We start from the raw sequence: 22,731 nt of genomic DNA, 5'->3' as shown, positions 1-22,731 counted from the left end.
ACTACAACAAATATCGAGGCTCCCAAAATGCATGAATACTTATTTTACAAATGCACACACAGTCCAGACACTACCCCAACCCTGGGGTCCCTAGGCGTACTCTCAAGACATAGACCAGGGGTCAGCAACTGCAGCATGCGTGCCAACTTTGAGCGGCACACGGCACCCTGGCCAGAGCCATGGCGCTCCGTGCTCGCCGCCGACACAGCCGCCAGAACAGGGGCTGCAGACCGCCCCCACCGCCTGCCACCAACACTGCCACCAAAACAGGGGCTGCAGACCCACTCCTGCCACTGACACAGTCGCCGGGAGAGGGACGGGGGGAAGATTGGGCATGGCCCTTTGTTAAAGTTGCCAACCCCTGACATAGACCTTCTATCTGGCACCTTCTTCCATGAGCTGGAACTCACTATCCAGCTGCCTATCCTCTCTAGGCACAGTGTTGACTCTTCAGATTCCCTTGTATTGAAACATACCCTCTTCCAGAACTAAACCCCAAAAGTGTGAAGCTGCTGGTTACCTCTCTCAGGAGCATACCATAGTTATGAAGAAGTTAACACACACAGTCACACACATTGCAGAGTCTAACACATTAATGTTCTCTTATACTTAATTATATGAAGCACAAAAGAGTACAAATCATACGAAACAATAAAAATTGAATGCACATCCCTGCCTCATTTTCCTCACTGCTCCAGGGCAATATTAGGGCTGGAACCAGAGTTCTGTGGGCTGTCCAGCGTTCTTGGGAGCATCAGGGCTCAGGAAAGTAGGTAGATTCCCCTATTCCATACTGGGTGACCTTTCTTTCTCCTCTCCCATGCTTCCTCCTCCAATCTGGCTCCCTCTGTTTCTGCAAAGCTTGCTATTTACTCCCTTAATCTTCCTTTTTCTATCTTTTGGGTAACTTTCTTCTACTCCTTCCTTCCCTCCTCCCATCGGGGGGGAGAAGAGGGGTTGAGCTAAAATAGTTTTCTATGGATGCAACTTGTGATGTTGTGTATAAGAAAGGTGACCATTTGTATCACTGTTACTACTGTTACACAAGTTTATTTAATTTTGTACAAAGTATGTCATGTAAGGCATCAATAGAAATATTACAAATTGATAAATATGTTGATCCTCTTTACATGCATGCATCAGCTTTGAATAGGAAATTATGAATATTGGCTATGTATCTGTATCTCAAACATGAGTTGTACGCCTGGGTGACACCCTCCAGACAGATTTACATGAGGGTTAGCCAGCTATGTGTTGATGGCCATTAAGGGCATGCATCTCACACAATGGGCCATTGAAGAAACTCATCCCACCTAGTAGGCCTTCCTGCAGATGCCTCAGACAGCAAGGAGCCAATGGCCACTCCCTGTGATTCAGCAAAACATATAGGGTCATGTGATATGCTCATGTATGACCTTGGACTCCATCTTAGGCTGGTAACTTTCCATATACAGAGAGTGTGGGCTTTGTTTGGGATAGTAAATTTCCCTTCACATGGCAGTAGATATAAAAGATGTCTGAGACATCTCCATTTTGCCTCTTTCCTGCTCCAACTTCTCTGGACATAGGACTTACAACTAAAAGGAGTCTTTTGAACTATGGATCAAGGACCTTCCCATCTTTTGGAAGTTACCAGAGAGACTTTTGCAAGCCAGCAGGCTATTCACCACTGCTATGAGCCTGACGTATGAACACTGAAAATCAATTGTATGTTTATGATTCTTTAACCATTCAATAACTCTTTTCTTTTCTTTTATTAATAAATCTTTAGGTAGTTTATTAAGAATTGGCTGACAGCCTGATATTGGGGTAAGATCTGAGACACATACTGACCTAAGAGTAAGTGTCTGATCCTTTGGGATTAGTAAAACCTCACATACGGTGAAATGGGTCTTCAGTAACCACTCACTATAGTAGACCAATTTGTCTGGATGGGAACCCAGGGTTGGAATGCCTAAAGGAGAGTACTGTAGTTTGCTTCTTGTTAACCAGTGCGATGCTACCGAAGTTCTTTGTTACGGGTTTGGTGACTCTACTGATAGAATAAACCATGAGTTTTGGGGGATTGTCTGCCCTATTTCTTGCATTCTGCCCCAAGTGTGGCATTCTCAGTGTGGTCCATCTCTGGCACCCAGTTACACTGCTCACCCAGTGTTCCCATGGGTTTGCACCAGAATCTGGATGCTGAGCCCTAAGCATCACTTCATTGTATCTGCCTGGGGTGCACCTGCGACATGACCGGTCAGCAATGGTGGCTCCACATACCGATAAGCACTCATGATACAACAGTTTTTTCGTAACAGAATTTATGAGATATCAACCAGAACTCCTAAACTGGATACATAGCTCCCATTCATCAGAGAAGTAAAGATGGATTCACTAGAGGAAAACAATTGAATGTTTTGACACACACTTTTAAAACCATATTAAGTTTATGACTCACTCGCTCCTGCCCAAGATGACATAATTTCAAAAGCTGGCACGTGTCCCATTAACAACATTTAAATCTTTAATAACTTATTTGAATGTATATGAACATTTAATTCTGAATGGAATTTAAAGGAAGTAAGTAAGTATATTTAAAGATAATTGAAATTATAAAAAGCTAAAAAATAAAAATAAAAACCATTTTTACTAGACAAAGAAACTGGATTGGGAAAGAACAGAGAAAAATTAAAAAGCCACATATGCAACAGTAAAATGGCACTTAAAACAAAAACAAAAACAAAAAAAACACAGGCAACAGTTTTTAAGTTGGCCTTACATGCTCTCTCTGAACTTCAGTTTACTTCCCATCTGCCCCATTGCTTTAAGGGGACCACATTAGGGCCTCAACCAAGCTCACTGAAGTCAAAGATCCTTAGAGGGCTTCCTTAAACGAAGGAACTACTTATCTCCTTTTGGGGGATTTTTTTTTAAATCAGCTTTACTCAACTCTATACAGTTAAACAAGCATGCTGGCTAATTCACCACTATATTAAAGCACTAACTAAACTTTTTATAAAGTAAATGTACATATGTACTGCAATGTTAATATTAAGAGGTTTTGATTTAAAAAAAAAAAAAAAAAAAAAAACTTATTTGTAAGCCACTTTCACTCTAGAAAATGCAGTATATGGATCTTTTTAATTGCTGATGTGCCCTGAACTTGAGAATTCTACGGTAAACTCGAATACATAGCAATCAGTTCTTTTAGAGGTCTTATTCTCATTGTAATTCTTCGAATATGACAAAAACTTTGATTTGGTAACATCTACCAATGTGAAATTCTGTCAAGCCTGTGCTTTTAGTACTTTAAAATAATACAAGAGAGAGCTCATGTTTAGGATTTCTAGTTTTAATTAACAGTGGAACATATCATCTTCCATATGTGTGTAACTTATCTTGTAAAAGGTAGGCCCTGTTATTGATATATACGAAGTTTACCAATATACTAAAGGTGAAAAAAAATCATAGAATGTTTCAAGATAGCTGCTAAGAACCACAAATGTTATTTTATTTAATTCTATCTTAGTTATTGAGACCAATACATGTTTCAGCTCAATTAATTTGTTTGTACGTATGTAATTAAAGTTATGAGAATGCTAAATGTTTCATTTGTAATTTGGGATAAAAAAAATCTGCCTTCTCAACAGTCCACAATATTATTATTTTCAATTGAAACAGGCTAATATATCCTGGTATATTATGAAAACAAATGTTCATATCTTTTACAGGTTGGGTATTGTTTTACTTTTTTATATTAAATATAAATAAAAGATTGGACAGGGATTTTTTTCTATTTTATTGGTCATTTGTACTGTGAATAAGAAAGATTAATTTCATTTATCTAATCTTTTTCTTCAGTCAGTATTTTTAAAACTGTCTCATTTCTAAATGAAATTTTCAGTTATTCAATTATGCACCAAATGCCTGACCCTGGAAGGTGCAGAGTGCCCTGAACTCACATTGTTAGGAAGACGATCAGAGTTCGTGGCATACAGCATCTTGCAGAATCAAATCCCTGAACCAGAATTTATCATAATTCAGATGCACATGGTTCCATCTAACACATGCCACCATATCAACTTCAACAACTTTGCTGTCAATCAACCCATGGGTCAGATTGCTGCATTGTTATTTTTTCATTCAATTCATCCAGGCTTACTAAGAGGCCATCGGTATCATCTGCTTCCTACCCTCTGACAGAACTTGCAACTCCACATTTTGTCGTGGCTTACAGTGATCTGATATAGAATAGCTTGGATGAAGAGGACAAAAAATTGATTGAGGCTGAAATAAATAGTTTTTATTAACCAAGACAGAATGACCAAAAAACAAACAAACAAAAAACAACCCACGTTGATGAGATTACCATATCCTAACTTTCAACATTTTAGCAACTGAATGAAATCTCTCCTCCATTTGTCTACCAAACTGTACCTTCTAATCTAATAGTGAACATTAGATGTTAATTTGGATATATTTCTACAGAAAAGAAAACATTTTGCCCAAAATGTTTTATCGTTTCATTTTCATTAAAAAGTCTTGTAAATATTGCAATTGTAAGTGAATTTCCAAATGCTAATGTTTCAAACAAAGTGATGAAGTGCACACCTTAACAGCATTGGCATAACCCTTCCAGCAGTCTCATCTAAACCAAGAAAATTATTGTGAACTCAGGTGCTAAAAAACAATTTAGGTGAAACACTAATTTTAGGATGAAAGAAAGTTGCACGATTACAGAAGCTTTGTTTTCTTTTTAGAGTTGTTTACTATGGTTTCATGGTAACTTGCATGCATATGCAGATATTACCCTAACACACAAGTTATTAAAATCATATCCTTAAAGCAATGTAGAGAAAGCCATAAAAGGATATTTCCTTTAAAAAAATGAGTCCACCATCAAGAAGCCCTGCAGTACATCTAATCTTTATTTATAAGAGATGATTAACTGCCCTCTTCCGAGGATGCACAGATTGACATTTAAATGGAAAGTTTTATATGGGTGATTGGTGTAATGACTATTCTTTAAGGCTGAATCACACACACATACACAGAGCACAATTTAAATTATTTAGCATTATCCCACAGTTTTGGATACACTGATCAGGGTTCCAGAAATGAGCTTGCGATCATATATTTCTTTGAACACCTAAGATCTAAATGTTTTAAAATATAAAATGATAGCTATGTAAAAATTACATGTGAATTTAAGAACTATTGTGGTAACAGCTAAGTTACTGAATTTGCAAGTATCCTTCAAGGAATAAAAGGGGAGATTGTCATGCTCAACAGTCAGGGACGCATTGCTAAAAGCCAGACACTGGAAGACGAAGCTCCTCAAAGTCTACATTAAATTAACAGTAAATTAACAGATTGTGATATTTAGGCAAAAGCAGAGTCATAAAGGAAGTGGCTCCCAAATGACTGTCTATGGATCAGTAATCATCTGTGAAGCACTTTCAGATGGACTTTAGAGCTGTTTCAGTGATGAAGCATCTATTGGACTTAAAACACCACTACCTGCTTACAGCCCAATACAAGAGTTCTTTAGGGCTCCAGAGATTGTTTTTAACAAAAAAGGCCAAAAAAAATTCCAGCACTCAGTCACTTGTCCAGTTGCTTTAAGTCTTCTGTAGGCATATAAGCAACCAAAATTGCTGATGACATGAAAATCAGAGGGGTAACAGACAAAGGAGCAACAAAAGCAAACTGCAACGTAATCTGGTGACATACAATCAATGGGAACTGCAGGCAGTGAAGGAAGATTTTCAATAGTAGAGCTGGCCAGAGGATGACAATGCCGTTTGTAACAACTTTCAATGTTTCAACACTTATTTTCATTCCACATTGGAATGAAAAGTCAGAGACAAACCTGAATCAAACACTTTTCTCTGCGACTAGAGTCTACCTACCTTGGACCTCAGAGACCCTTCCCAGCAAAAACTTTGGTAGATACTGTTCATACTAGCAGTAACATATTGGAAAGGATCCACTAATACTTTCAACTTCAAGTCTATTGAAAACCATCATTCAGAGCTGCTTGCTATGCAAACTATTAGGAAGAGCGGGCCAGCTTGCATAATCTTCACACTATATATTCTACACTGAAACACTTCAAATGCACATGGTATGAATTCACACCATTAGCAATACAAAAAAAATACCCCATCACCATATTAAATCGAGGTCTCCATAAATGCAAGTACTATTGGAGAGACTAAAAGGACTAATTTACTGCATTATTTCAAATAGCAACAGTCTTGATTTTTCTCTCCCGCATCTCCTCCCAAAACATTTGTCCAAGCTGAACAACCATTTTTGCTGATGCTATGAGTTTTTGAGATGAGTGTACATGCTGCTGCACATCTGTTAATTAACTTTTGTAATAATTTAAAGAAGGCTTTGAGAATTAATTTCACTTAAGTAACAGAGCAACAGATGTCCTTTCTAGTGCTGATCAGGTGTATTCTCCTCCCACAGGACCTTGTCTACAAGAGATTAGATTTCAAATAAGGTCACTTTGTTTTCTGGGCCCACTGAATGCAGGTTTGTTTATACCTTCCATTTGACATTTGTTCTCATCAGTTCACACAAAGGAGCTCATGCTTATTCCCATACACATCCCACGATGAATGGATCATTTGAAGCCTAGACTACATGTAGAGGCAGAACTAACTTCTATTGGACTGAAACCAAGTACTTTTACTCTTCCAAGGACACTTTGTTTATGCACAGATATAAATGCACATTTTATTTTAGAGGGACAGTGATCACACATGCAATAACAATATTTCCCCAAACTCTCTTTCGCTCATGCTAAACTTTCTGAAGATCGGCGATAGTTAGTGCAGCATAGATCTACTTACAGAAAGTTCGGGAAATTAAAAGGGAAATTGTTGTTGTCATAGTAGTTTTGAAAGTAGGGATTTTTCTAAAAAGATCTGTAGATTTCTTTAATTAACTGGGACTAATATCCACAAGCCTGTTATTTTCTTATGAGAACAGTAAAGTGGTGATGATGAAGTGGAGGTTGTATGAACATTGTTCTGTCCACAATAAATGAAAGTAGCATTGAATTTAGAAACCATTCAAAGCTGGTAGTACAGCAACTTAGGAAAGAAACAAGAATTCACTTATTTACTCTACTCCTGTCACTTCAGCTCTTGCCATTGCCATATACACTACTACAAAAAGAAGAAATTTAGTATTTGTTTTTAGATCTATATAGGGCAAGCCATAAGGGAGACAAAGTATACAAAGTATGTTTTCAATAGTTTTAATAGATATTTATCGTTTCTTGACTAACCTTGTCCTAAGTTGATTGTATGTACATAGTGCTCCACCACCATCATTAAAATAATAGCATTAAACAAAGAAGACAAATACAAGGAGGAAACCCCCCTCCAGACAATTTAATACAACATTTTAAGTTTCTAATGTACTTTTCATCCCAAAGCACTTCTGTACAACCTATAGTATGAACTAAACTGAGGAATTTTCATCCACCAAATAAATCTTACCACCACAGGATAAAAATGGCAACTGTTTAACAGCAACCAACAAAACTATACAACAATTTAAGACAGTAAGTGAAAGATACTCTATTCATAGACACCACAAGGATAATTTAGTTATGCAGAATTTAATCCGGGCAACATGTTTAACATTCCTACGTTTACCAAGAGTGCCAAGGGTGGACAGGACTTCTGTTTAGCATCTTATTAAAAGGTAGCCTGAGCATTTTACCACCATGCAGGAAAATGGATTCAATATAGATTCAGAGGGAAGAACACCACCTAGTGAATCACCAACATGATCCCACAACACTTCTCCTTCCCCCAGAAATCTCTCATCCAAAAAATGTACCTGGCCTGACCCCAGTGACTGGACAGATGGCACGGGTTCAGATCTTTTTCATCTTTAGGGCCCTTCCAATTTCACAGCTGTGAAAAATGGTTCAGAGACTGTGAAATTGGCTATTCCCTGTGAAATCTGATATCTCCCATGCTGCTTGGAGCACCCTAGCCTGGCTTGAACTAGCAGCTAAGGACTCCCAGCTGGAGCGTTCCCAGCAACACTGGGATATCGGACTCACCTTCCTGTGAGGAAATGAGGGTTGCAATCCTGCAACCCCCTCTACAACAGGTTTGCAACCCCACTCCACAACCCCATTTTAGGTCAGGACCCCCATAGTTACAACATCCTGAAATTTCAGATGAAAACATCTGAAATCATGAAATTGACAAATTTTCAAATCCTATGGACATGAAATTGACTAGAATGGACCATGAATTTGGTAGGGCCCTTATCATCTTTATTAAATGCATACAGGTTATCAGGGTGAAAGGGAGGGGTTGGGAGAGAAGGACCTATTGTAAAATAGCTCATTGACAACTGTAGCAATTGTTGACTAGTGAATCTTGTTAGAATAAAAATAAAAGAAATAATACAAGTTAAGATAGACAGTAATATTTAAAAGTTCTGCATTGTAAGCAATCTTACTTTGTGTGAACCTCACTGATCTGAGCCCTTTTGAGACAGCCTAGCTAGTAATCTTAAGAGATACGATCTCCTGTGTAGAGGATTTGGGGCTGGAAATCAGTAAAATACTAACAACAGATTTTGTGACATCTAAGATCTGAAGATGGCTGATAATTTTCATATGCATCTCATAGGAAACCTTATTCAGAAATTTACTTCTGTGCCCATGCTGCTCTGTTTCGCAGGGCAGGGTGGAAAATGATTTCAGCAACACATGGATTTAAAAATTAACAACCCATTTAATCCCATTTAATCCCATTTCATCCAGAATCCAAACTGTTGGAATTGCACAGTATTGCACGCCCGGCAGCCAAGCAAAAAAACAGCCAGCCAGTCAGCAGGAACGGGGTAAGGCCAACCATTCAAAGTGGGGAAAAACCCAGAGGTATGGTGCCTCCCTAGAATTTGCGTCCAGGACGACTACCCTGCTCACCCACCCCGAGAACTGATCCTGAAAGCCCCGGGTGCCTTGAGTGGCAGATCCTGCATCATTGAAGCCAATGTGAACTTTGCCAATTACTTCAATAGGTGCAGCTCCTAAATCATTAAAATCATTAATTTACATGACAACATTGAGATTTTATCTTAAAATCTCAATAATTTCTTAGTAGATTGTAGCACTATTTTACTTTATGAAGCCAATCTACTTATCTTAGAGGAATAACATGAAGATACAGCACATGGCAACCCATGATTTTCAAATAACATATTTCAGTAGTATTCAGCTTAACTACAGAGTAATCTGGTGCACCATTTTATATTAATTAACAGTTTACTTTGGAAATTACCACCGTATGGTACTGTAGCAGATGTTAATTATGTAAGGCCTAATACTGCAAGAATGTTGGACACTTTCTTTGAGGTGCAGAGCTCCCTGAACTCCCACTGAAGAAAACATGAGTTGAGGGTGCTTAGCACCCTCCAGGATCAGGCCAATAGTTCTTTTCAAAGAGTGTGTTTTGTGAAGACAGACAGAACATGAAGGGCTGGATTCTCTGTTTCATTAAAGACTTAACACAGCTGGATATCACCAGTGGAAAATTCTCTGTGTAGGTGAACCTCTGGGGATGCAACACTGGAGGTTGCTTCTTTCACCTCCAGTCATCCTCCTAACCTTGCAGTATGGGGAGGGAGGGATGTGGGTCAGGGCATTCCAGGGTAGAGGTCAAAGAGTGCGGTAGAGCAGAGCTTCACTACACTTTAACCCACACTGGTATAAGTGGGAGCTCCAGGAAGTGATTCCATGCTCCTAAGCAGCCCAGCTGCAGCAAATGTTACAGCAGGAGCCCCTGCTGGTCCAATTTACTTACACCAGCAGAGAAGTTAGAACAGGCTCCCTGGGGCTAGAATGCCAAGGAGCAAGGAACTGAAAGCAGCTTCCTGAGGCCATCCTTCTCTACATCTGAGCATGGCTTGGATATAGTGAAGTATCAGGGTCAAAAAATTATTTTTGCAAATTACAACTCAACTAATACCATTCTCAAACTCTACCTTAACAACAACAACAAAAAGTGAATCTGAACTGAACAGGAGAATGAACAAAGCAATGGAACACCGTGAAATATCCTGCACTTTGCTGAATTACTTCTTTATATTCCAAAAGCTCTCTCTCTCTCTCTTTTTTTTTTTTTTAAGGCATTTTGAGATGTGTTCTACTGCATTTTTCTTGTCACACATTAAATTTTTAGCTGAGAGAGTTTTCCTTAGAAAAAAAGAAAAAGAGGAGGATTCAGTTTGGGTAATAAGTATCATACTAGTACATTTCCTTGATTTGGGTCTCATATATTTTAGTTATAAAGCTAAAATTAACTTGGTAAAATAAAAATTCTAAATTAAAGCTGTAATTGAGATGAAAATGCCAACATGATTTAATCAAAACAATATGTGTTTAAAAATGTATGCAGCATTGTTATAGCCATGCTGGTCCCAGGATATCAGAGAGATAAGGTGGGTGAGATAATATATTTTAATGGACCAGTGTTGTGTGAGACACAAGCTTTCAAGCTTACACAGAGCTTTTTTTCAGTTCTGGGAAATGTATTCAGTGTCACAGCTAAATACAAGGTGGAACAGACTATTAGCACATATTTCAAAGGACAGAAAAGATGGTCCAATAAAAAAATATTACCTCATCCACCTTGCCTCTTAAAAAAAACATAGTCAAAGTCTGAAGAACCAGCTGCAGACATCTCTTCTTGATGGATGCAATCAGATGCATGTCTGACAATGCAGAACTCTCTCAAAACAACAGTCTTGCTTCCTTTGAAATCAGTAAGAAAAACATCCATGAATGTCCATCGCTGAAACACACAGACTACCATCCAGAATGCCAACTGGATGTCACTGACATTTGGAAATGATCAATGCTTCTTGGAAGCAGAAACAAAGTTTGAAGCACTCAGCATTTGGGAATTTTTACACATATTGAACAAAATTAATTATTAGTGAATTAATATGAGAAAGCATACAGCCCAAATTCCTATAAAAACAGACATATCTAATTCTAATATGAAAAACCGATAAGGTTTATGTTACTTCTACATTTTGCAACATTGCCATCAACCAGTCAGCCTGTCAAGATTGCACCATGCCCATTTGTGAATTGTTTGGCTTAACTGAGAATGCAACAAATGCAACAAAACCCAAAATAACTATGGAAGACCAGAACATAGCACTGCTATGAACATAGCATTGAGTTGTTGTGGAAATCACTTGAGAAAACATATTGTGAGGCTATCTTTAAAACAACAGATGTTTTAGGAACAGAACAATATGTTCAAACAAAATGAAGGTGTAACAGGCAGTATTAAAAAGCCACTGCAATTAGCACATTTATTTTCACATTGAACAAAATTATCTCATCCAATATGGCTACCTACCTAGAAGATTAACAATTTACCTAGTTATGTGCTTTATTTTATGTTTAAAATATGTTTTTTTTAATTATTTGCAAAGTGACTGATTGCCATAGCAAAGGCAATCTTACCTAACCTACGGACTGTTAAGCATTGTCACATACATTAATTTCAATTCATATTTTGATTTTGGCTCATAAACCTTTGCACTTAAAGCACTTCTGACTAGAATACCTTAATAGATAACCATAACTGATTTAAGGGACAGCTATCAATGTTATTAAAATTCATAATGTCATAAGGATGAGCAAATAAAAATTAAAGAGATGCTCACAGAAAGAAGAGAGGAGGTAAAATATGTAACTTTCAGTGATGACCCTTCATCATGATGAATCCATTTAAAATGAAATTTGATACAATAAATTAAATTTAAAAAGATTAGCCTTGTCACTACTTTAGGAAAAAACTTATTGTCATTCTGAAACTTGCATTAATACATTTTTCAGAACAGTATCAAAACCTTATGAAAGGAAAAATAGTCAACAGTTTCTCATAATAAAGTCTGAAGTACAGCTCTGTTTCATTGTTTTTAGCAACAGCTTTCCTGGTTATGATTTAAGTCTAATGGCATCACTTCAAAAGTGAATGAAGTGTTATATGTACCCTTTGGTCTGGCAGAATTTCAATATGTTTTTCTGAAAGAAACTTTATAATTTAATGCTTACAACATGTAAAAGTCTGAACAGTCCCAAGCAGGACACTTAGCAATAACTTTCATTTGCAATGCTTGGACTACCTACACAGTCTCACCAATGAATGCGAAGTTTCAGATCATGTGTATTTTTCATACCTTTTATATAGGCAGCTCTATTTCCAAAAGAAAACACAGGCAGATTATGATTATTTCTGGTGAACATGTTTTGCAACTGGGTTATGAATAATCTATTATAATACAAAAGCAAGGCTGACAACAATATTCTAACAAACATTTTTTCATACAAAAATGGCATTATATAGAAGAGCTCAAACTTTTTAAACCAAGGAGCAAAAAGCAAGTTTTAACCTAATAAACTATTGGAGGCCAGTGACATTTGGAAGGAGGTAACATTGAAAGGCCTGTCTACGGGCCAGATTGGTGTCTCTGGAGGCAGGACGTGGAAAGCCATATTGGTGGGTGGGACTGGGGGAGGAGACATGGACATTAAAAACATCATAGCAGTATACAGATACTCCACACAGATGAGACAGGGTTCTGTCAGATTTGGCAAAGCTTTTAAGACAATACAAAAGTTCTCTCTCTTTCATTCATGAGCCTCCCCATTATACATAGAGAGTCTCATTGTTTCAGTGGAAAGTAGTGTCATTGCATGTAATGGATACAAAGAGATAAGTGATCTTTCTCAGGTACCTAGGGCCAGTTCCATGGAGAAATTTGAATATCAGGACAGAGACCCTTAACCGAGCTGACTCTGCATTCGGTGGAAAGCTAATGCAGAGAAAACTTGGGTGGTATGTTCACAGTGAATGGTGTTGCTAAACAGATAGTGGCTGCATATTTGTCAGCTGGAGTATTTTCAGAGTGTGGGGCTTCATCCCTAAATGTAACCAGTTGCAATGATCAAGCTTGGAGGTCACAAATGTGTTTCAATATAGCCATATCTGAGTTCATTAGGATGGGGCATATATTTGCCACCATGGCTAAATGGATATTCAAATACAATGAGGATTCTAAAAGACCCCTAAAGCTAAAGAAATCCTAAAAATAGAGACTGGTCTTAAAAGAACTTCTCTCTTTCTACCTGTCTCCCCCAAGTTCAAATTTAGCCATCTGCTTCTCCTCAGGTTGCCAACTTTCGCCAAGTATTGAGAAAGCTGGGAGATTTGAGGTGAAAAAGGTATAGAGCTGTGTCTCTGTACTGTACTGCTGACACTTCACCCCATGCTGTCTAATCAACTTTCCCAAAGGCCTTTGCATAGATTATAAGTAATGAGATGAAGGATTCAACCTGTAGAACTCTGCAAGTGAGGGCTCTGCATTTGGAGGAACAGTTGCCCATAACACCACTCTGGCTTGGTCTAAAAGGAAAGACCAAAGCAATTTCAGGGAATTTCCATACACCCCTTCAATTTCTTGAGCCAGGAGTGCTGGATGATTGTCAAGCATAAAACCTATATTATTGAAATGAAGCCACCCCAGGGTGGAAGTCATCTATCAAATCAAGCACAGCTGTCACGAGGGAAGAGTGACACCAGAACAAACCTGTTCTCTTCTGAAAAGTGCAATGGAATCTCTGTTTATGCAGAATAGACAGGAACTTAATTTTAGTGTCTCATCTGAAATATACATACACAGTAACCTACACAGTACTCTATCTACCTTGAAAAGATGATTATTCTCAGGAAATTAACAGCAATTAATATTAAATACAGTGAAATTAAGAACCTTCTTAATTACTTTGTTTTTATTTTGTTAGCACTTCCATGATACTTGTCCCCTTATATATACACACTGCTTTTAAAAATACATTATGGATGAAAAAAATTATAGCATTAAAAGCCATGCAAGAAACTCAACACATGAGATTTCAGCTTCTGTTTACTACAAGGAAAGTAAACTAATATCTATGTTCTCTCATTTGATATTAAGCTAGCTCATTTGGTAAAATATCACAGAGGATAGTTAAAAAAGGTTTAAGCTCCATTAAATGGTTTAATATAGATTTTCAAACTGATTAACTTTTTCCCCAGCATGGCATCCTTTTTTGGGGAGATGGGGGCATTAGATTAAAACTAACTAGCACTTTTTGAAAACTAATAAGACACCCTATCAATCACAGTAAATCAAGCTAACATCAGCAAACTACAGCTATTATGAATATTCTTACAGGGAATAGAGTTAATAAAAATACAAGACCCCCTCAAAGTGCATCTTGGTGCTCAGAGAGCAATCATAAATCCTCAAAGTTTCCCTAACGCTTCAGAAACCTGAAGTGGATCTGACAGCTACACTTCTCAGAGAGGTGCATACCTTGACTCCCAATAACAATCATCTATGGAATATGTCAATGTCTTACAATTCCTCAGTGAAATCCACATATGTACTCATAGGAAAAGGCAGAGGAGTTGATTGACATCAACACAGTTCATTGATCCATGAAGGGCCTTTAAGAATTGTCATTAAACATGTGAAAAAGCAAAAAAGCAGTTTTAAGACATTAAAATATTCCTTTCTCTCCATTTCACCATAAAAAAACAACATAAAATATGCTGGGAAACAGAGAAAAAGCCAAACCCACTGCAGATCTGACAGCTCCATGTCAGTTGAGTTATTGTAGATGGGCTAATTTTAAAATTTGCAAAATGCCTATGCTGACATGGGCTGAATTTATTTTGTCCTTTTTTAATTGTGAGTTGTAACTAACATATATGGATTCTTCCACTTTTATAGATTTTCACTGGCCATTTGAATTTTGACCAATTAAGTGCAAAGTCAATTTTATAACCAGTATGTCCACTGCAGTAATGGAGTCCATAGACCATTTTAAAACTATTGGGCCCCATTGTGTATACTGGAATCATTAGCAGTTTAAAAGCTTACTTTAAGAGATTTCATTAGACAAAAACAATGTTCATGGGCTTCATTCCTATTCCTTGCATGTCAGATCTCCTCCTAAAGTCTAGATATGTTACATACTGCTTCTGCGCTTATAATGCTTTACTTACATTAGTTTATCACCATTTATAATAAAGGGCTCAATCCTTTAGTCTTTGCTCTGGTAAACTGACACTCTTTTGCTTGAAAAAAGAATTCCAGAATGGGCCCTTTATTACAAGCATTCAATTTATACCAGTAAGATTAATATCACGCAAATACCGAAAGCAATAATATGAAGTGTTGCATGTGCCCCCACTTCCAGATAATAGTAATCAGTAGGATTTAAAAAAAAAAAAAGAAAAGATTTTGTGCTTTGAACACTTAAATCTGATTTAAAGAACATTTTCTTTAGATAAATTGCTGTATACTCGTGAGAGATCTACCCTTAGCAGACACATTCTATAATGGAACACCTATGTAAAGCAACTTGTTTAAGGGAGTTCAGTGTTTACAGTTTAACAGAATAACCCAATTTATAACAAATATTCCAACAGCACTTGATTTCTAATCATGAAGATTCAGTGCAATAGATGCAAACCAGGACTGATCTCCATTAATATGAAGATCCTTCATGCATTTTCCTCAGTGTTTCACTGAAGTTTTAATGAAATAAGAGATATACGAATTACACATTTTACTTCTCTAGCTTTCTATCTATCATGTATGTGAATTCACATTTACTTGAGACTTTCAGGATTACTGTTAGAAATAAATGTTTAAAAGTATTAGGAAAACAAATGCAATTTAAGTGGATATCAAATGTCATTGTCAGATAATTTGCAAAAATTTTCAATATTTTAGAACAATGATGGGGTTGAAGTCACTGTAATCACCTCCACTTTATCCTTTCCATTACAGTATTTCACTCAAAACTTTTGCAAGTCATTATTCACAAGTACAGAAAGAGCATCACAACCCTATTTATGTTGCTAATTTCTAAACCAAGGGTTATAAAATTATGTAATTTATCTAAATTTTTCTGCTCAGAGAGTTCCAATCAAATGCTGAAGCTTCTTTCATAATGAGATGCAATGAACGTGAAGTTTCACCTTAGAGGTGTCACGTACAAGTGCTATATGACTGTTCACTGAGGATGAGGTTACGTGCATAACTTGGCAGTATCGCCACCCCTTCCATCTCCACACTTTCATGCGCTAGAAAACCCCACCACTGTTTCTTACATTCCTTTAGTATCGACACTCAAGAGACCATTCTATCTTTTTAAAGGAAACTATTTCACTGCCACCTCCTTGAGTAATTTCAATGGTCATTTCATTACCATGAAGATTAAGAACCATCAATTTAACATTACTTTTAAATGCCATCAGTATTGCTTGCTTTGCTGCTGCAATTTCGTTGCTGAGCCCAACTAAATGTTTAGTGTAGATACATTTTAAAACAAGTTTTGCAGTGTAAAATTCAAGCATAATTTGTGTTAACCATGTTTCTTTAATAAGCTTGCATGTTTTGTTTTGTTTTTTCAGACAAATGACAGTCATCTCTAGAAATTGGTTTCAGGCTACAAGTATTCAAATAGTGGTATAATGTTGAATATTAGATCTTATTAGTCATGAACATGCTTGCATTATTTTAATGACTGATTTTACATAGGTGCAGTATTTATAGGAAAAATATGGATACATCTTGCCAACATGTTTTTCTATAACAAAAGATTAATTTTCTAGGACAGGATTAGAAAATGTAGTATAGCTACAAATAGGCTAAAATCCCACTCTTCCCAAATCTATTAAGGCAAGAAGGGAGAAACTATAACTTGTTTTAAAATCAACAGTGGAGGAGGTTTGCATTTGTCCATATTATTCTAAGGCATCAATTGAGAAAGCTACCACACATTCTGTAATCTTTTACTTTTATTTAACTGAAAATTTAAATTAATACTTCTCATGAAATATTTGATACTGTCAATATTGACAACTCGATTCTTTTTCCAATAGCTTTGTAAAATTTGGTTACTCTGTAATTTCTTAGAGGATGAATGACCATGTCATGCATGTTTTATTTTTATTTTTAAGTTCTGTGGATGGAGAGGACATCAGCAGCAGCAAGAAACGTGAGTGCTACTGAAGATTATACTCTATTTACGGCTATAAATGCCAGGGTGGAATAACTGAAAACATATGCTATGTGCCTCAAATTTTAAGGACAATGAAGCTGTCACATTAGTAGGTACAGTATGTTATGAAGAACTCCCACAATGTAGCAGTTGTTCAAAAGTCATATTCATCCAGTTGTGCTGTCTTTATTAAAAGGATACATAATACTAGATGTGATTTATTCAAATCGCAGCTGCAGCTTAGCTCAGAGATACTAAAATTTCTAGTTTTTAAATTAGAGTTTTAAAACTGTATCTGTGTATAAAATAATACGAAAACATGTCAAAACCCAATTCCTATCTGGATAATTTTTTTTTTTTTTTTGGAGGGGTTAGGGGTTGAGCTGTGGAGTGAATAAATATGGTTTAATAAAGACTTTCAGGTCAATGTAAATGATGTGTCTTAGATCATAACCGGAAAGCTTTAAAACTTTTACTAGCATGTAGGTTTAGATAGGCATTGTTTTATACAGTGAAATACATTTTATAACAAGACATTGATTTCCAAGGCTTCATTCCATGGGGGAGGCTTCTTATGATGCTCACAAGAGATGAAACTCCAGACTAAAAATGTACTGATTACTTCACTCTCATAAGGTAGCTCTTGATTACAGTTTTAATCCTTTGAAGACAAAATACAATTAAAGCCTGCATTTAAATCAATGTCATCTCTATTAACTAACATCAGACTTACGTTAAACTTTTATTATAGGAGTCATTTCATATCATATTTGCCAAGAACAGCCTGAGCTCAAATGTGTGTGTGTGTTTTTTAAAGTGGACCAGTTAAGCTATTTAAAAAAAGAGAGAGAGAGAGAGAGAGAGAGAGAGATCCATTTTCAGGTTAAGGAACTGGGAGTTAATTTTTAAAACAACAATCAACCCGGTTTCCTCCTTAACCTAGATACTGAAACCTAAAGCATGTGAATTACAGTGTAGGAAATGCATCATTGGCTAGCCTTATGATTTTTTTTTAAACCACACTCCTTCCATTCCCATACAACATTGCCTTACAAAGGTAGTGGTCTGAGGAGTCACGCAGTGTTACAACATATCTAAAACCTTATGGTGAGGAGAGAAAGGTGCACCTGACATTCGGTCTCATTAAAAGGGGGAAGCGCCCTAAAAGACTGGAAGGACCTAAAGTCCCCACTGAAACCGGTAAGTGGATGAAATTCTGCGGGGAGAGCGATAAGGGAACTGTTGCGCTCCCTGGCTGTATAGCACCATGTACTGGCTGCCTACACAAATCAACTCCGCCGGCCAGGGTTAGAGGCGCCCGATCGCCCAGGTGGGTCAGTCTGTCTACACAGGGAGAGGAGACAGCGATGCCAAACACGCCGAGCCGCTCGCCCTACCGCTGAAACCAACATCCTACCGAGAACCAGCGCCCCGGACCGGCGTGTTAGCAGCACCGGGGGCTCTGAGGGCCGCGCTCAGCCAGGCTGGCCGGGCCGGTAGAAGTTGCGATGGGCTCGGCGCGGCAGCATCCGCCGCTCGTTCCCCTCCGCAGAGGCGGGATGGGAAGGGCAGCGCCCGCAGGGCCCCCCCCCCGTCCGCTCCAGGAGTGAAATGAAGCGGCTGGAGGCAGGGGGGAGGGGGAGCGAAGGAAGGAAGGCGGCTGGCGATGGCGGATCAGACACCTGCCTGGCCACGGGAGCAGAGTGGGAGAGAACTTGGTCCTTAAACGACGCCCGCGCTACACCCGGCTGCAGCCCGGTGCAGGGACCAGGGCCAGGCACGGAGGGGCAGCGGCAGCATCCGAGGGCGCCCTCGGGGCCTCGCCGGCCCCCAGAGCATCTCCCCAGGAAGAGGGGCAGCCTGGCGGCATGGAAGAAGGGGCTGAGACATGTCCAGCCCGGTTCAGCCAGACGCTCAGTGCAGTGCAGAGACGGCGGGACGCTGGTCCTGCCCACCCCGGCTGCGGACCGAGGGCGGGGGAATGGGTTATTCCTCAGCCAGCACGACAGGCTGGTTTACAAAAAGCCGAAAGACGAAACGTGCGCAAGGGCAGCCCGCGATGGGGCGCGCACACAGGGCGAGCCCACAGCCAGGGGAGGGAAGGCGGGAGCTCAGGGGGACACCAGCACCGCCCGCGGACACGCTAGTTACCTTTCATCCAGTCCACCACTTGACTCGGAGACCATTTACTCACAGGTTCCATGATGAGAGCCATGGGGAGGCTGGCAGGGGGAGAAGGGCTGACCCTCCCCTCGTCCTCCCCAGACGGTGAACTAGGAGGGGTGGAGGTGGTGACGGGGGGTTGCTGTTTGCTGTAGTAGGTTTCCCAACAGCCCCGCACCCAGCAGCCTCGCTGCCAGAGCCCGCGAGTGCAGGGGACGCCACCAAATCCCCGCTCTCCTCTGCCGCTCGCTCGCTCGCTCTGCCTCTGCGTCTCTCTCGGGGCTTCAATTCATGCAGCTGGCTCGGCGGGGAGGAGGAGGCGGCGGCGGCGGCTGCACGCTCCGACGCCTCGGGCCTCCCGCCCCCGCTGCTCCGGGCTCCTCCGAGCGATCCCCGGACTGCTCCGAAGGCGGGAAGGGGCTGGGCGGCTGATCAGGCAGCCGCGGGGCTGGGGCTCAGCTCCGGTCTCTGTTGCTCGTCCCTCCCAGGGCAGCTCCCCGAGCTCCACGCTTGTCTCTCTCTCCCGCACGGCCCGGAGCTCGGCGGAAATGACGAGCTGCAAAATAGCTGAAGGAAAATGCAAAGCCGCCCCGCGCCGCGCTGGGGATGCTGCTGCTGCTGCTGCTGCTCCGCGAGGCGCCAGCTGCAGCCGGGATCTCACGCGCGTGGGGCGAGCTGTTCCCGCCGCAGCTCCAGCCGCCCCGAGACCCCGCCGCAGCTCGCGCGTGCTCCCCGGCCCGGTGCTGGGGACCAGGGGGCTGCAGCGGTGGGAGCCAGAGCGCTCCTGAGGCGAAAGGCGCGGGAGGCGGCCGCGCAGGGCACCTGTTCCCACTAGTTGAACTTCTGAGCGCCAGGCGCCTGCTTGCTCCAGGGTCTCGTTAGTTTAAAGGTAAACTCCCGTCTTCAGGGAGAGAGGGAGGGGGAAGTACCAGGAGCTGCTGATGCTCGTGCATCAGGAGGAGGTGGAGGAGGAAATCAAGCCGGGAGGCAGATCGTGTTCCTTTTGAAAGCATTTATGAGTGGGCTCTGGAAGGTAATTGCTGAGAAAAGCCCTGCTGGAAAATGGCTGTGATTTTTAATCTAGTCAAATACTTAAAATCCGCGTGATTGGACTAGCAGAATCAATGCAACTTCAAGTGGATGATGGCATTATGCTCTTTCATGCATATTCAACTCCTAATTCACCTGATACACCCATAGAAGGATGGATGATTGAACTTTAGATCGTTCCAGTTTATAGAAAGACAGCCCAGTTTTGCAGACGTTATTCAGGATGAGTAATGCTTTATTCCATCTCTAATCTACAGATTTTAATGGTGGAGTACTCAATGTGAGTAACACTGGCAGCATCAGGGTCAGATTAAGGCAATCCCAGGCCTGAGATTCACCACCACACGGGCTGCCTGTAGTCAGATCCCCTGTCATAGCCCTGTTTTCCACACCATCACTCCATGATGTGGGGTGCTGGCAGCCAGAGGCACTCACAAATGCAGTCTTCTGGGTTGATGAGAGTCTGCCACCATTGCCTTTTGGGCTGGCTGGGTCACTCCTGGTCTCCTCCCTATTCCTTGTCATCACGTGATCTTGGGTCCATCCAGGAGGAAAAAGAACTCATCCTCTGCCCACCTGCATGCTGGACTCCCTATAGACCCGGCACCACCTAAACAAAACCAGAATGGGATGGCAGCTGCAAGAGAACTCTACTGGGGTGGCAGGGTGGTGTAAGTATGCCCCTTCTAGTCCACCGATATGCAGGAACCCCAGTCCAAGGAGGTGATAACTCCCCCAACTGCTCCTATGGTTGCACCACTATCATACAACAAGGGGTGAGGTGATGACCAGTGTTCCCTTAATTTTTTATCTGTGTGCAGAACAAATGGCTACCCAAGATGACACATAACATCTCTGAGTGCAGACTATCCTACTCTTACTCTGTCACTCCCTCGTTCCTGCTACACATTCATTCTCTCTCTCGCTTCTCATTCATTCAATAGCCCACATTTATTATTGCCTACCTTCCACCCCTGTCTTGCCCTATCACTCTGGAGAGTAAGGGAGAGATCAAGAGAATGAGCTGTGGAGAGGATGCCAACCAGGCGAGGAGCAGTGGCAGCCAGGTCCCCTACCCTTGTGAGTGACAGGGGTGACATCAAAGAGCTCTCACACACAGAGAGATAGGGATGGCATCTTGGACCCCTTCCCTCAGAGAATGGTGGAGATTATAGAAGAGATTCCCTTCATCCCCAGGACAGTTGGGAGCAGCTGAAGGGGTCCCCTCGCTCCAGAGAGTCAGGGGGCACTCCAGTCCTGCCCATAACAGCACTGACTCTAGACTTGTCTATAATGCATAGGTCTTGATCCAGCTCAGCCCATTGACAATTCAATTTTCTTCTAAGAATAGTTTCTTTACTAAAAGCCACTAAAACCTAGTGTTTTGGATCTCAGGATTCCATTTGCAAAGTTTGATTTTAGTCATTTCCCCCTATAAAAGGGTCAAAAGGTGCCAATCCTTACAATATTAAAGAAAACAGTGGGTTATGGCTATTGTTAAGAATAGTTTCTATTAGCAACCATTATTCTGAAAGGCTTAGAAACAGATATCCAAATTTAGTCCAGACAGAAACATGGCTTGTAATTCATACCCCTAATGTATAATTTACAACATTGTGGGTGAGGAGAGGAGCAATAGTTTGCATGCTTGTGTAAGAAGAGTTCAAAAACAAATACAAGTCAAACATGACACATTTTTCCTGGGGCTTTTCTGCCCATTTTGTCAATAATACCCACATGAAAAGTCCTAAAATACATACTTACAGAATAAACTACAGTTACTCCGGTCAAAAGGTTTGCAACACTGGAGAAGATGATAGATCCATCCCTGGCTCTTTAGCTCTAGCAGTAGGAAGTATGAGTTGCTTGAAAATGCTCCTAGCTAATTATGAAATGGTGAATAGAAAATCCTTCCTTACTAACCTCTCAAGTAAACAGTTTATGCTCTGAAGCAAAAGACTTCTATGACAGCTGTGCCAGATAAAATAACAACTACTGGGTTAAATCCTGATGTCTCACTAAAACAAGTACTTTTAGTGATGTCAATAGGACTACTTTACAGGAGAAGGATTTGGCCCATTATGAGTAATAGCATTTAACTCAATGACCTATTGCAGCAGTTAATTCCACAGCTGAGTATGTGCTGCAAAGAAAGTATTTTTTTTTAAAGTTTGTTCTAAATTAATTGCTTGGTTGATTTTATTTTGTTCTCTTGCTAGGGTAAGGAGTCAAAAGGTGAGACTGATGACTTTTACAGTGACTTTCCCAATCTTAAATATTGTAATCAAATTCTTTTTGATGTTTTTCCTTTCCATGCATGGTGTCAACCCTATAATCTAATCTACACACATTCATCTTTTTGCCTATGCATAGCTCACTTGCATGAGAGTCTGCCCAGGTGCAAGGAT

At 40.2% G+C, this 22,731-nt stretch overlaps 1 protein-coding gene across 2 annotated transcripts in view; it reads right to left on the bottom strand.

Annotated features, from left to right (window-relative positions):
• Positions 1–19,943, bottom strand: part of CNKSR2 (connector enhancer of kinase suppressor of Ras 2) — a 330,096-nt gene extending 310,153 nt beyond the window's left edge. For both annotated transcript variants that reach the window (XM_067545020.1, XM_067545021.1), the window contains exon 1: positions 19,262–19,943. In XM_067545020.1, coding sequence (XP_067401121.1) covers positions 19,262–19,325 — 64 coding nt within the window. In that variant the 5' untranslated portion in view covers positions 19,326–19,943. The remainder of the gene's footprint in view (positions 1–19,261) is intronic.
• Positions 19,944–22,731: the final 2,788 nt, after the last annotated feature.

The sequence above is a fragment of the Emydura macquarii genome, unplaced genomic scaffold (genome assembly GCF_026122565.2).
Source record: "Emydura macquarii macquarii isolate MOO-44397 ecotype Brisbane River unplaced genomic scaffold, CSIRO-AGI_Emac_v2 contig_1043, whole genome shotgun sequence".
NCBI classification, from domain to species: Eukaryota; Metazoa; Chordata; order Testudines; family Chelidae; genus Emydura; species Emydura macquarii.
Note: the sequence above shows the minus strand (reverse complement) of the source record. Positions and strands in the feature narration are given on the sequence as shown.